Below are 13,426 nucleotides of genomic sequence, written 5' to 3'. Positions count from 1 at the left end.
AAACAATATAAAATAAATGCTAATAAACAAACTCATGACACAAAATGCACAAATGATCTTTGATATATGAGGAAAACTAATAAATGAACCAAGTTCACAAAAAATAATATCAAAAGACAAATGAAGATAATGAACAAAATATTAATTGAAGATCAAAAGAGAAATACAAACTTAAAACATATATACAGTACATATATTCATACACATGCAAATACAAACATACATATTACACGTGGATTGTAATTATAGTGGATGTGAGTTAAATGAGAGAGGGCAAGAAGTAATTAGATGCAATGTGGAAGATTCATGAATGGATGTTTTTTTAACTGCCTTTTAAAGAGTGAGTAGGAGGATATGGATCTTATTTGGGGAGGTAAACTATTCCAAAGCACAGGGCCTCTATAGGATATTCCTTAATCTATTCCTTATTTTTTACAAAACCCAACCAGTGGACACACATTATTCCAACCCTCTAATTCCAACATTAAATGTACAATTCCCAACTGTGCCAAAGGTACTTCGGGAAACAAATTAAACTGAAAATGTATCCCAATTAAAGGCAAGAACTCCAGTTTTCTTCTGCACAACACCGTCTACGTTAGGCTAATTCAAGTTTCTAAAAATGGCCATATTAGTGTTTTTTTAAATTGCTTGTCTAGAATGTAACCTGTCAAGTCTTCTTCTATTACAAGCTTTGTAACCACTAGTTGCCAAACCTTGTATCTTTCGTCTGAGACACATAGGTACCAGTGAAGTCAGTAAAACTTCTGAGTTAATAATAATCCTTTAGCTAAAGAACCATGCTCGGCTAATGAGATACAAGCTCACTGACCCTTCAATGTTGTACCAGAGCCACAGCTTGGCAGATGGTTTGACCTGCTTCATGGATGCCAGTAAATGACACCAAACTCTGCCTCATCTACTTGAGCCTCTCTCTCTCTTTATCCCAGTCTCTGAAATTGATGGTGGTATTTGTCTGTTTATGAACACAGAGGTGACTTGTAATCAAGCTGAACGGATGCAGGCAGCCCTCTGCTTTGGTTGGGTTAATGTTGCACAGTCTGCCACATCTGTGAGAAGGGTTTTTATTGGATTGTGAGAAGAAGAGGGCGATGAGCACAGAGAGGAAGATAAGACAAAAATACAGCAAAAAGAATTTAGGGAGAAACAGTTATGTAAAAAAAAAAAAAATTAGGATAAGAGCCTTTGAACTAAGTTGAGGAAAATGGCATAGAAATTGCCAGAGCATGAGAGTTTCTTGTGAAAAGCAGACAATTTAGCTTCCAATGGAGGGAGAATAAAGAGAGGGATGATAGAAGGATTGAAACGATGCAGGGATGATGGGGAAAAATTGGCCGTAAATCTCAGAAATGGATCAGAAATGGTTGGCTGACACCAGAGGACATTTTAATGAACACAGAGAGAGGCAGGAGATGATGGGAATGCGGAGAAAAAGACTAAAATACCCACAAAAACCACAAGTACAGAGGCTGCCAACTTCACACACAAGGCAAATCTGACCATTGAACAAGAAACGCAGACAGAAAAAGAGAGGAACTGTGGTGTAACACTGTGGAAGCTACACCAGGAGGGCATTAGAGAGGATTTCAAGGTGCAAAATTCATCTATACTGTGGCAGGGTCCAAAATTAATTTTCTAATATATTAAAAAGATTAAATATAAGCCAGGGAAAAATTGACCTCTTTGTCATCCCTAACAAATTATCCAAAACGGCAGTGTCAGATTGGTGGAGATACATCAGCCGGTGATGAATGCCTTTAGTAATCATCCAATCAAAAGGAATTCTTCTTCTGCGTTTGATAAATGAGCTGGAAAAGCAGCGATTTAGGAAGAAGATGGGTCCATTTGTTTCTTTGGTCTCTTTTTTTTTTCTCCTCACTTTTCCATTTCTCTCTTTTCAAAACAAACAACAGGGTAGCTTGGGAACAGATTATGGCTCCTTGCATCACTGACTCTTTCAGCTATTTTCCCTGCTGACCAATGTTCAGCCTGCAGATGGTAAATGATGGAATTCTATAAAACTGTTTGAGCGGCCTCGCCTTCACAATGACAGAGAACAATTCGACATTCTCACAATGGCAGCAGCTCAGTCCCACTTTTTCAATAAGGAGTTCTTAAAAGCCCATTTTAAATTAGGGAGGGATTTAAACACAATACATGTATAGACATAACCATTCCAGAATTAACTACAAGTTGGACTGATCGGCAACCAAAAACTAACATTTAGCCATTTTGAGCCATTGTGAGTATTACATATTGCAAATGAGCTCATTATAATAGTACTGACGCTTGGGTCATCATCTGCTGTAAAATTCATTCATTCATTCATTCATTCATTCATTCATTCATTCATCCATTCATTGTCTGACCCGTTTGTTCCCAAAGGGTGCTTCGCGGAGTGTACACCCTGGAAAGGGCATCAGTCCCTCACAGCTGGTAAAATCAGTGTTTTCCAATCATTTGGTCCAAAAGTGAGTCAATGACTTGTTTGGGTCATGAGATGATGAAGGGAATTACTGTCTACTACATTTCTATATCAAAATGATACGCTAAAGTGTCGACAAATCAATTATTATTATTATTATCAACAACAACAACAACAACAATAATATAAATAATAATAATAATAATTAGCACTCCAGGGCACTGTCCAGTTATCAAACAATGATACATCAAATTATTGTAAAATAGGGGATAAAAGATCATTACAGTATTACAAAATTAAATAAAATGAACAGAGCAGTTAAAGAAAGAATGAGAAAGAACAGAGGTAGAGATTTGGCGCTGTGGATGTTTTTCCGTGGTGGCGAGCGGCGAGGACCATGCGGTGGATGGAGGAAGATGATCTGAGGGATCGGGTGGAAATGGCGATGTGGAGGAGATCAGAAAGGGAGGGGCGAGGTCTTGGCGGGCGTTAATGCATATACAAGAGGTTTTAAAATTCAATGTAGTGTTTAATTGGTCGCCAGTGTGGTTTGTGATGACATTATGTGGTGAAAGGAAGGGGTTTTGGTAATGATGCGTAAAGTGGAGTTCTAAACCAGTTGAAGCTTATGGAGAGATTTATGAGGAAGAGCAAATAGGAGTGAGTTACAGTGATGTATGCGGGAGGTGACAAGGCTGTGCACAAGGATGGAGGTGGTGAGGAAGGGGCGCAGATGGTTCATGTTGCATAGATGGAAGTATGCAGACAGGGTTATTTATAATTTTCTTCGATACAACTAAATCAAATACATGATGTGTTGCATTCCTTATTAATGGTTCATAAATGTAATGATGTTACATTTTAAAACTCAGCTGTCAACAAATTTAGCCATCTTTCATCCTTTTGTTGCATTTATGGGTAAATTACTCTTGTTTTTAGATGATTTATCTTCTATTTCTAGTTTGACAGCAGTCACAATGTAAGTGCTCAATGACTTGGCCAGAAGTTCTCTGAAAACTCCACATTTTGGAGGGGGGGGGGGGGGGGGGTGTTCCTACCCTCCAGTGGTCAGTATAAAGAAGTCCAAGGAAAAGCAGTGGACCTTCAACAAGGTCATTAGTGGTCAAAGCTGAATAATGATCAAAGAGCGTACTCTGTGGACCGTTTGAACAGATGAGCTACTGTAGCTCCGACTCCTGGGGAAATTAATAGCAGTTCTGACAATACGACTACCTCATTTTTATGACACATTTTAGCACTGGGCGACTCAAAGGGCTTTATGCTACTAAACATTAGAAAACTCTGCAAAGACTAAGGTTAGACAGGTATCAACTTGCCAACCTAAACACTTTACTTTAATTTATTGCAAAAATCAATTTTTACTCAATGCAAGCATACTGGTACTGCATCACTATGGATTATCCTACCCTCAGTTTATTTTTTTGAGGCCTAAATATATAATTTTTCCAATAATTTTGTGAAAAAAAAAAATCGAATGACAAACAAGATGGAAACCACACAATCTGATACTAAAAAAAAGAAGTAAAAATAAAGAGATGACGCATCTAACATTGAAAAATGTAGAAATGTACAAGATTAAATATTTGCCTTGTGGGGAAAAAAAGAGAATTAAGATTTCATAGGAAAAATGGTGTCAAAAAGCTGTTGTGTGGTTTTTGTGAGAGCGTAATTGTTTTCTTTGGCTGATAAAGTAGCCATCGGCCTTAAAAACTGTAGATAGGTTGATACAAACCTACAGTCCTGACACAAAACTAAAATGGATCAGGATTGATGGATCCAACTTTGATGTGGCTTTATATGAGATCTAAATTCAAATGCAAATAATTTGTCTAAATCATTTATCAGATTTATAAGTTACAGGGTCTTGAAGTGTAGACTCTAATGCTAATTCTTTCTTGAAAATTTAATTTATTTGTCAGTTAAACGTGTTACAAACTGCAGAAATGTCTTAAAGCAAAGAATAATTCTCCTTTAACGTGTTTGTTTTATTCATAGAAGGCAGCCACACAATGCAGGCAGCCCGTGAAGGGACCACAAATGGTAGCTGTGCTGAACAGCTCTGCCGTGACTCCTGCTGATCTCTGGTTAATGGAGTCCTCCAGCAGAGCTCTCTGTCCCTGGTTGCCTCATTAGACTCCATGCTCGCTGTGTGAGTGGACCATGAATGGAGGGCAGCAGCACAGTTGGCATTGGAACTGGCATCTGGGAGCCCAAGACACGAGCGGTGTGTCTGATGGGATTAACTGGTGAGAGACAGACTGACTAGGTAAGGTTGCCCAAGCCTCTGAATTAACTCTGCAGGACTAAAGGCAATAATCAGGCGCAACAACAGGCAAAAAGCTGCTGGATTGGTTCAGCAGGTGGAGAGGAGGGGAGGGGGGGAGGGCCTCGGACCAGCAGGAGCACAAACATATGGTCCAACATTGTGCTGACTGGGAGCTGCAAGCTCTCTGCCAGACAAGTCAAACTCACTCCAGTGGCACTTTGGGCATTTTATTGGACTGTAAAACAATATTGTAAAAATGCTGCCATTAATTAAACCAACTTGTGTAAATGCAGTGAATGAGTGATCCCCAGCCTCTTTCTCACACATCACCTCTCCATATAGAGCAGTGAGGATTCATAAAATGTGTCTTTTAATATTGAGATTTTAGTTTAAGATGCTCGTAACTTTTAACTTTTGAGAAAAACACTACAATAATAAATACATGAATTGTTTACACTCAGTATGTAAAACAGACATTGTAGATCTTTAATGTTGCACAAAAAAAAAAGAAAAAAATGAAGTTGGTGACAGAATACAATCACTGACACATTATATATCAGGAAGCTTCTGAGTGGGCTGCCTTTGAGCTTCACTCTATCGATTATTGTGTGTTTGTTAATGCTCAACAGCTCTGTGTTATTGATATTGGTAATGAAAATGGCATTCAGGATTCTTATTCGGATGAAATACAAACTCACTTCATTGATCTAGTGAGCCCATGTAGTGCATCTTAGCATTAACTCATATCTCATGGCAATGCAGTGCATTCCTGCCACTTTCACCATGACCTTGTTTGTCACTATGGAAATGTCTCAATTTCTCTCATGTGTACTTTCAACCCGAACTTAAGGGAGAATGTGAAAGTGTCACAAAAATGAAAGTATCAATTGTTCTGTGTGTGACAGCACATTTCAGCATGTTTGTCGTGCTGTAAGACGCTTTTACGTGGTGGAACAAGCGAGTCGTCGTACAAGTACATCGTTGCATGCAAGCGTAGATGTCGCAGTGGTTATGGCGTCTGTGGGCATGTCAACCAAATTCCAACTGAAGTGTATTTTCGTGCCCAGCAGTACGTAAAATCTGAGAAAATCTTGTTTGGAATGTATGAAACAATACATTAAATTATGTATCAATGTCACAAAATTTAGTAAGATTGGGTTGTTATTTTCAATGGGGGAAAACTTAATTGTTGGAAGTCCAACCAATGCAAGGGAGAAACCAGCTCTGTCCTAGAATCAAAGTTAGACCTCTGTGGAGGAATGCGGACACAAAAACTCTTAAAATACTAAGACATTAACATAGATCTGAATGATAAGCTTTCATTGCATGTTTAGGACCAAGAAAACTCCTCTCTGGTTGCAACATGTAAACAAGCAACTACAAACAAAATGGTTTCGTATTCTTTATTATTTCTTTGCTCGGACACTAATGACTAAACCATTTTTATTTATTTTTTGCTACATTTGAAGTTCTTCTAATAGAAAGTTCAAATTACATATTATTTCTGCTAATTATATTTTGGGATGGACTAGTTTCTCAACAGAAGAGGGTTATGGAAACCATGCTGAGTGGAGTTTGCATGCTCGTTTTGTAATAGCGTGGTACTTAGTTGTCCCCAAACCAAAAAAAAAAAAAACATATACAGTATGCTCAACTAACTGCAGTATCCAAGTTGCCCGTAGGCGTGAGTGGGTGTGTAATGTGCTTGGCTGTCTCTAAGTGTTGGCCTGTGACAGACTAGCTTCCTGTCCAATGCCAACAACAGACTCCCATGACACTGTAGAGGAAAATGGCATTGAAAGATAAATTAATTAATGAATAAAATACAAACTAACAACCTCACTCAGAGTGATGCATCTATTGAATGGCTTGTTTGAAAGATGCAGGGTGTAATCTGACAACCAGCACTTAGTCAGTAGGGTGGAGCTTAAGAAATAAGAAAAAATATATATACTGTGTATATTTGTGAAGTTCTTAACCCCTAATTTGTTCCTTATGACACAAATACACTGTATGCAAAGTTTGAACACTTAATCTTTATTTCTAGGGGTAGCTGAAAGTAGCCGCAAAGTTTACAAAAGTTATAAAAATGCAACACATTACACAACATTTATGAGGATCTCTCAATTTTATTTTAAACAACGCAGTAATCAATCTAACAATGTCCAGCCAAGACAGAGTCCATTTCCTGCTATCAGGATACAATCTGCGATGGTCCTCAACAACTTTCAGAAGGAATTGTAGCTGTGTTTCATCACAGGTTATCAATGCACTGTACTCCACGTTCAGCATGGTCATTCACAACTTTAAAAGACTTGACTGCTTCAGTAGCCTGCTTGTAATTAAGTCCGGATCAACCATGATAAATCCATCATGAAGATCCATCATTTGGATCAGTTTCATTGACTTCGCAGTGACAAAGTCTCCTAAGTTCCTGTCCTTGAATGAATACAGAGCAATGGTTATTGGCTTGGAATGATTGTGCTCTTGGTCTTCTTCATTCTGCATGGCACTAACCATCCGTCTCTAGGTTGACGAACTGACGCGACTCTCTCGCCAGTCTGCTGTGGGCATGCCCAGGAGGGCTTCAAACTCAGCCTCCATAGCCACAGTGTAGTGGTCCTGGAGGATGAGCACGGTGGTGTGATCCCAGTTTTTAGCATTCCCAGTAATTCATGTTTGTGTTTTATTACAGGGGCTGGCAGGTTTAAAAAAGGTGGATAAATGATTAGTCAGCCTCTGAATTGTGGGAGGGGGCTTCGAGGTTGAAACATTCTTTAAATGGTGGCCCAGTTTTATTATATTATAAATAACACGCACTTTTACCACAAAGTATGGGTCATCAGACTGGCGTTTATTATCCCTGGTGTTGCGGGGTGTGTGTGTGGTACTTGATGCGCGTGGAGCAGCGCCGTGGCTGCGCGTGTCCGCATTGGCGGCGCACTGTGCGCTCATTAGAGTGATATTTCGGGGCTACAAAGTAGTTCCACAGGTCAAAAAATTGTGGCTAAAAGCCTGGCTCTCTGTAGTCGTGTGTAGAGCGGCGGCCCCCGGTCCGTGTGACAGTCTCATAGGTGCGCCGCTTGCGACGGTTATAGAAGCGGTCTGAGGAGCACGGCGGTGTTTGTCACGGTCCTGAAGGAAGTAGAACATCGTCCACCTGCCCTCCTACCCCGTCTATCCATAACAGGTCCTTAAAAGGACCTTCTTCAGGCAAGGTTGCTTGCTAATACACAAGTAAAAACGTGCAGGAACAGAGTGTAATAGATACATCTCTTGTGAAATATGAGCATGGAGTGAGGAACCATAATCTTTGATTTGAGGGAGAAAGACATTTATTTGAGGGGCGCTGCCCCCTCTTGCCCCTGTATATAGCCGGCCCTGCTGACAACCCCATTTTTGCATGTCCTGCTTTATGAGAGTTTGTATACTTAGGATGTGTGTGTGCCTTTGTGTTTCAGTGCGGGCGGGTTTGTGTGTGAATGACAGCCATGAGTGGATCACCCTGCCATGACAGAATCTATCGATCAGAGTGTCAGCGTCAGAGGAAAAGGTTAATCTGCCCAATGCCAGCCCAGCGTCTCACCCCGTCTCTGGCCTGCCCTGCATCCCACCCCAGCCCGCTCTCTCTCTTATCAGGATTAGAGGAGTGTACAAAAGGGCAGAGTATTCCCAGGACACACACTGACCTTCAGTAATCCCACCAACCTGCCGCTCTGCTTATAATTAACATCAGGAACAAAGAAGGAGAACAACCTATCTGCTTATGGAGCGTTCCTCTGCCTGAGGTCTAAGAGGAGGGAGGAAGTTACAGTAGACCTGACGACCTAAGGCAGGGTGTGCTGAGTGATATGCTTGGCATAGTCAGGAGGAGAAACGAGCTGATCGTCTTAAGGTGCTGATAAACCTCAGCAGTGAGTGTTCAAAGTGCTCACATCATAAACATAGATTGGAGAAACATGCTGAACCAAGCAGAGAGAAGTAGACCAGGGACCAACAAACCATACTGAAGTTTGCAGCACAGCGCAGGGATTAAGTGTGTGTATGTGCATGCGTGCGTGAGTGTGTGTGTTTGTGCTCACCGGGTCTTGGCTCATCTGCACTATGAGCTGCTTAACAGCGTGTAGTGTTGGGTGGGCCCAAGGAGAGGGATCCTGCCAGTGACGATTCAGGTCGAAGCCCATCAGAGAACACCTGTACACACACACACACACACAAAAACTGTAACTCCAGTTATCAAATATTTATTTTAACAGTAGCATCTTAAACTGCTGGTTCTCTTACTGTGAAGTTTGCATGTTCTCCCTGAGCCTACCTGTAAATTATTAAGGTTTTGTTGATGATTTGAATTTTTTTTTTTTTTTTTATTTTGCCGACTTTAATGTTCTTATAGAATTTAGGCTGTTGAATGTTTTCTGTTATACTTTTTGATCATAAAAAGCACATTGCGTTGCCTTGTGTATGAAATGCGCTATACAAGTAAATTTGCCTTGCCTTTCATTCCACAGTACACAGTCTGTAAATTGGGTTCACTGTGGATGTGTGTGTGTGTGACTGCGTGTGTGTTGCCCTGTGATGGACTGGAGTCCCGTCCAGGGTGTACCCCACCTTGTGTCAAAGGTAAACGGTATTGGCTACAAACACCAACACAACTCAGAACAGGAGAAGCTTTTATAGAAGAAAAACTAGTGGGTATACTGTATGTATATTAATGCAGCTCCATGGCACACAGGGTAGACACTGTCTGACAGCATGATTATAGTCCAGCCATGTTCAGGTCTTTCAGTGGGAAATTTACATGTTCTCCCTTGTGGCTTTTATTATTTCTCTGGTTTCTTTGTTTTGTGCACAAAAACAAAACACTGAAGTTACTTGGAGTTACTATTCGAGTAATTTGGGAGTCTGTCTTTGTGTCTGAGCTCTGTGATTGACTGTTGTTCACATACCTTTCTATCTTTTAACTGGGATGTTCTTTAGCCCTGTGATCATGATAAGCAGGTATGCACTCCATGTATGGATGGGTATTAGTATTAGTGTTGATAGCTTTAAGAACCATGCAATGTCCAGGTTTTGGAATTTACATAAGTTTACCTTGTGAATTCCACAATACACCTGTTATTGTTGAGAGCTCAAAATGTTTTTCATATGCAGGTTTGTCTTTTTCCCAATTGTATTTTATTCTGTAAAACTTGTGTACGATACAATTGTGGTGAGCTCAAAATAAACAGATGACCAAATTATTGATATTGTTGCATCAGTTTTATGCTCAGAGGTAAAACTTTACACCGACAAAAAGTCGCAGCAGGAAATGTGACCTATAAAAAGCACACCCTCCATGGACAGATAGGTTTCTTTTTCCCCGTACAAGTTTTTCAAAGGCACTTCACACACTCTACACTTCCGACTCTTAAGTGCAACAATGGAGGATAAATATAATGCCCTACATAGCTGATAGGGACTGAATTTAGGACAATGCCAATGTAGGTCACAAATGTTTCGCAAATATGTCCCCTGCAGACATTTCACAAGTAGAATATACCTTTGGTGGTGGTAGATATTATATACAAGTATGTACAGTATTTGTTGTCTTCAGGGTTGGGGTCAATTATAATTGTAATTGCGTAATTAGTAATTAATTACAATTATGATGTAATCATAATTGTAATCGTAATTGAAAAAACATGTTGCTGTTGTAATCGTCAATGAATTGTAATTGACTTTGTAGTTGTAATCGGCATGAACATTCTATAGAAACTGTCAATTGCAATATAATTAAAAACCAAACTAGGGAACCATGTTACATATAATTATTAAAACATCAAGTGTAACTGTTGTTTATCTTGAGGATCATTTCACTATTTAAAAATAAGTTAAAATCAAAGGGTTTTATGACAATATTAATACAAATATTTTCAATGATAAGGAAGCTTAACAAGGTGAACAAGAGTTGAAAACCAATTCAATGATAGATACTGTAATTGTTTTACTGTATTTTACAGCTGATCTAAGGCATGGGTCAAAACTGACCCATTATCATAAGAGATGCTAACAAAAAGCTAACTCAAGAGGAAGGTTAATCAGAATCAGAATCAGAAGTACTTTGTTTTTTTTGGTTTTTTTTACTTGTCTGCACATGCTGTCAAAGGTCAACACTACAAGAAGTGCAATCATTATGAGACAGCAATGCATATTTTGTTAATTGTGACCATCATCAGCCCTCCCTAAGGAAGTTTAAGAAATATTTTATTATAGGGAGGATATAAAAAGGGAGAGCAGTGTTACTCCTAGGTGTGGGGGGGAGCAGGGAGGAGAGACTCAAGGTAGGTGAGGAAGAATAGATTATTTTACAGTGAGGGTGAGATGTGAAGTTGTAGAACATATTGTGATTATTATTTTTGTGTAATCAAGCCAGTATAGTGACAAGTGTGAAGCTTAGCTATAATGGTGGTGGCTGTGAACAGGGGGAATGAGTGAGTGGTAGTACCTAAAGCAGGTATTTGGGATTAACGTGCCTAAAGTTAAGCCCAGTATGAGTTTTGTCCCACATCCCAAGGCGTGCCAGTGCATCGTAGACCAGTATATGTGCAATAACTGCTACCGCAAACCGAGGAACTGCCCCAGGCCCGCAGATGCAGCCAGGCCAGGAGAAAGAGCCGGGGCCAGGGAGCCCCAGGCCACCCCCCCGAGCAGCCCCCCAGATGCCCCCAAGATCCCAGGCCGAGTGGCAGCCACCGCCCCCCACACACACATCCGAAGAAGCCCCAAGCAGCCAAGCCCCAAGCAGCCGAGCACCCAGCGCATCCCGCCACCATTCTTACCATGTCATGATCTGAGTTTACATCGTACTGAGATCGATGAGCATATAAGCGCATGCGCACTACCGGAAAAAAAAAAATAATTCAGTTTTGTTTATTTTTGTTTTCAAAGTGAACGAACTCGTGTTTTATAAGTTTATTGGATTAGGTTAAGGTTAAGGTTATGGTTGCATGCGCGCGCATGCACATATATGCTTATAATCAATTCCAGTATGAGGTAAACTCAGACCGTCAGGCTTAGTAATAGTGATTAATTGTAATTGAACTTTAGTAATTGACTTTCAGGAGAAAAACAATAATAGTAATTGTAATTGGAAATAAAGGCAGGTCAACGTAATTGAGATAATTGAAGACATAATTGTAATATAAAAATGTAATTGACCCCAACCCTGGATGTCTTACACAGCTGCACAGAAAGAAAAGAACTGTGTTCATGGAAAGATGAAATGTTAAACAAAAACAAGGTATGGATGTGGAGCTGTTGAATCATGTGACCCAACATTAGACACCAGGTGACCCAGCATGTTGCAGGTCACCTTCAAATGCCACATGTGGCTCTTAACATGTGGAGATGGACCCTGATCTACCATATTTGTTGTAATGAGTGCCTTTGACATTTACTAAGGCAGTTGGTAATGATACAGTCACTGATACAGCAGGACATTGGAGCAGATCGGCCAGCCATGAACAGAGTGCTCATCACAGGTTAACTGCCATTGATTGTTGGCTCTCAATGCTCCCATTTCAGCCTGTTCTCCACTGTGTCTCACAGAAACAGCAGTGTGCGTGCATGTGTGTGCGTGCGTGCATGTGTGTGCGTGTGTGTGTGTGTGAGAAGTGAAGACTATCACTATTCACCCTCTGTCAATATGCAACTCATCACTAGTCAATAATAAAGCAAGCTAATAAAAATAACCTTTAAACAACAACCAATCACTGTTGGTAAGTTCCCTGCAGTAGAGTTTTTGAGGCAGTGGAGAAGCACAGTCGCTAGATGGCGTTCACTAATGGAGGCTGAGCTGGTTGCTGACGCTTATCAGTGTGTGCATTAGTATTCTGTACGCTGAGCTTATTAAGTAAAAGGCAATTATGAAGGAGGGAAAGAGAAGAGAGGAACACGGAGAAGAGGAGGATTCCTACAGAGCTTCAGCCAGTGTTTAAAGACAGTGTAGAGGAGGAAGCATGGACACTAGAGAACAGCAGCCACATATTATCTTTAAAAAACATGCTGCTGTGAGAGATGAAAACCATTTAAGAAGAGGGAATAATGCTACGATTTAAAGCTACACAACTGGCTGCTCATATATTTAAGTGAACAGTTTACAAGTAAGGAATGTCTGAATCAGAATGTGTATCAAATTAAGAGTTTATAAGAATGTCTGTTTATCATATGAACAGTCATAATAATAATAATAATAATAAGTAGAATATTTGCATTTCCTGAAGAAAATGCAAGAGAGGATGCAGGTGCATCATACTGCATTAGCTTAGCATTAACATTAGCATTAACTGGCATTCACATTAACTTCAACATCTGCAATAGCTGGCATTAGTTAATATTATCATTAACATTAGCATTAACTAGCATTAGCATTAATTAGCATTAGCATTAGGGTTAACTTTAACATCAGGATTAGCTAGCATTAGTAAGCATTATCATCAACAATAGCATTAGCTAGCAATATCATTAGCATTAACTAACATTAGCATTAATTAGCATTAGCATTAACTTTAACATCAGCATTAGCCATCATTAACATTAGCTCATTAGCAATATAATTAGCATTAGCTAGTATTAGCATTAAACTAATACAATACAATAGCATTAACTAGCATTAGCTAGCAATATCATTAGCATTAACTAACATTAGCATTAAT

The 13,426-nt window shown here is 39.8% G+C and overlaps 1 protein-coding gene across 1 annotated transcript in view; it reads right to left on the bottom strand.

Annotated features, from left to right (window-relative positions):
• Positions 1-13,426, bottom strand: part of agbl4 (AGBL carboxypeptidase 4) — a 336,625-nt gene that overhangs the window by 19,403 nt on the left and 303,796 nt on the right. Inside the window, exon 9 of the mRNA XM_028443884.1 lies at positions 8,816-8,927. Coding sequence (XP_028299685.1) covers positions 8,816-8,927 — 112 coding nt within the window. The remainder of the gene's footprint in view (positions 1-8,815; positions 8,928-13,426) is intronic.

This window comes from Gouania willdenowi, chromosome 4, assembly GCF_900634775.1.
Source record: "Gouania willdenowi chromosome 4, fGouWil2.1, whole genome shotgun sequence".
NCBI classification, from domain to species: domain Eukaryota; kingdom Metazoa; phylum Chordata; class Actinopteri; order Blenniiformes; family Gobiesocidae; genus Gouania; species Gouania willdenowi.
Note: the sequence above shows the minus strand (reverse complement) of the source record. Positions and strands in the feature narration are given on the sequence as shown.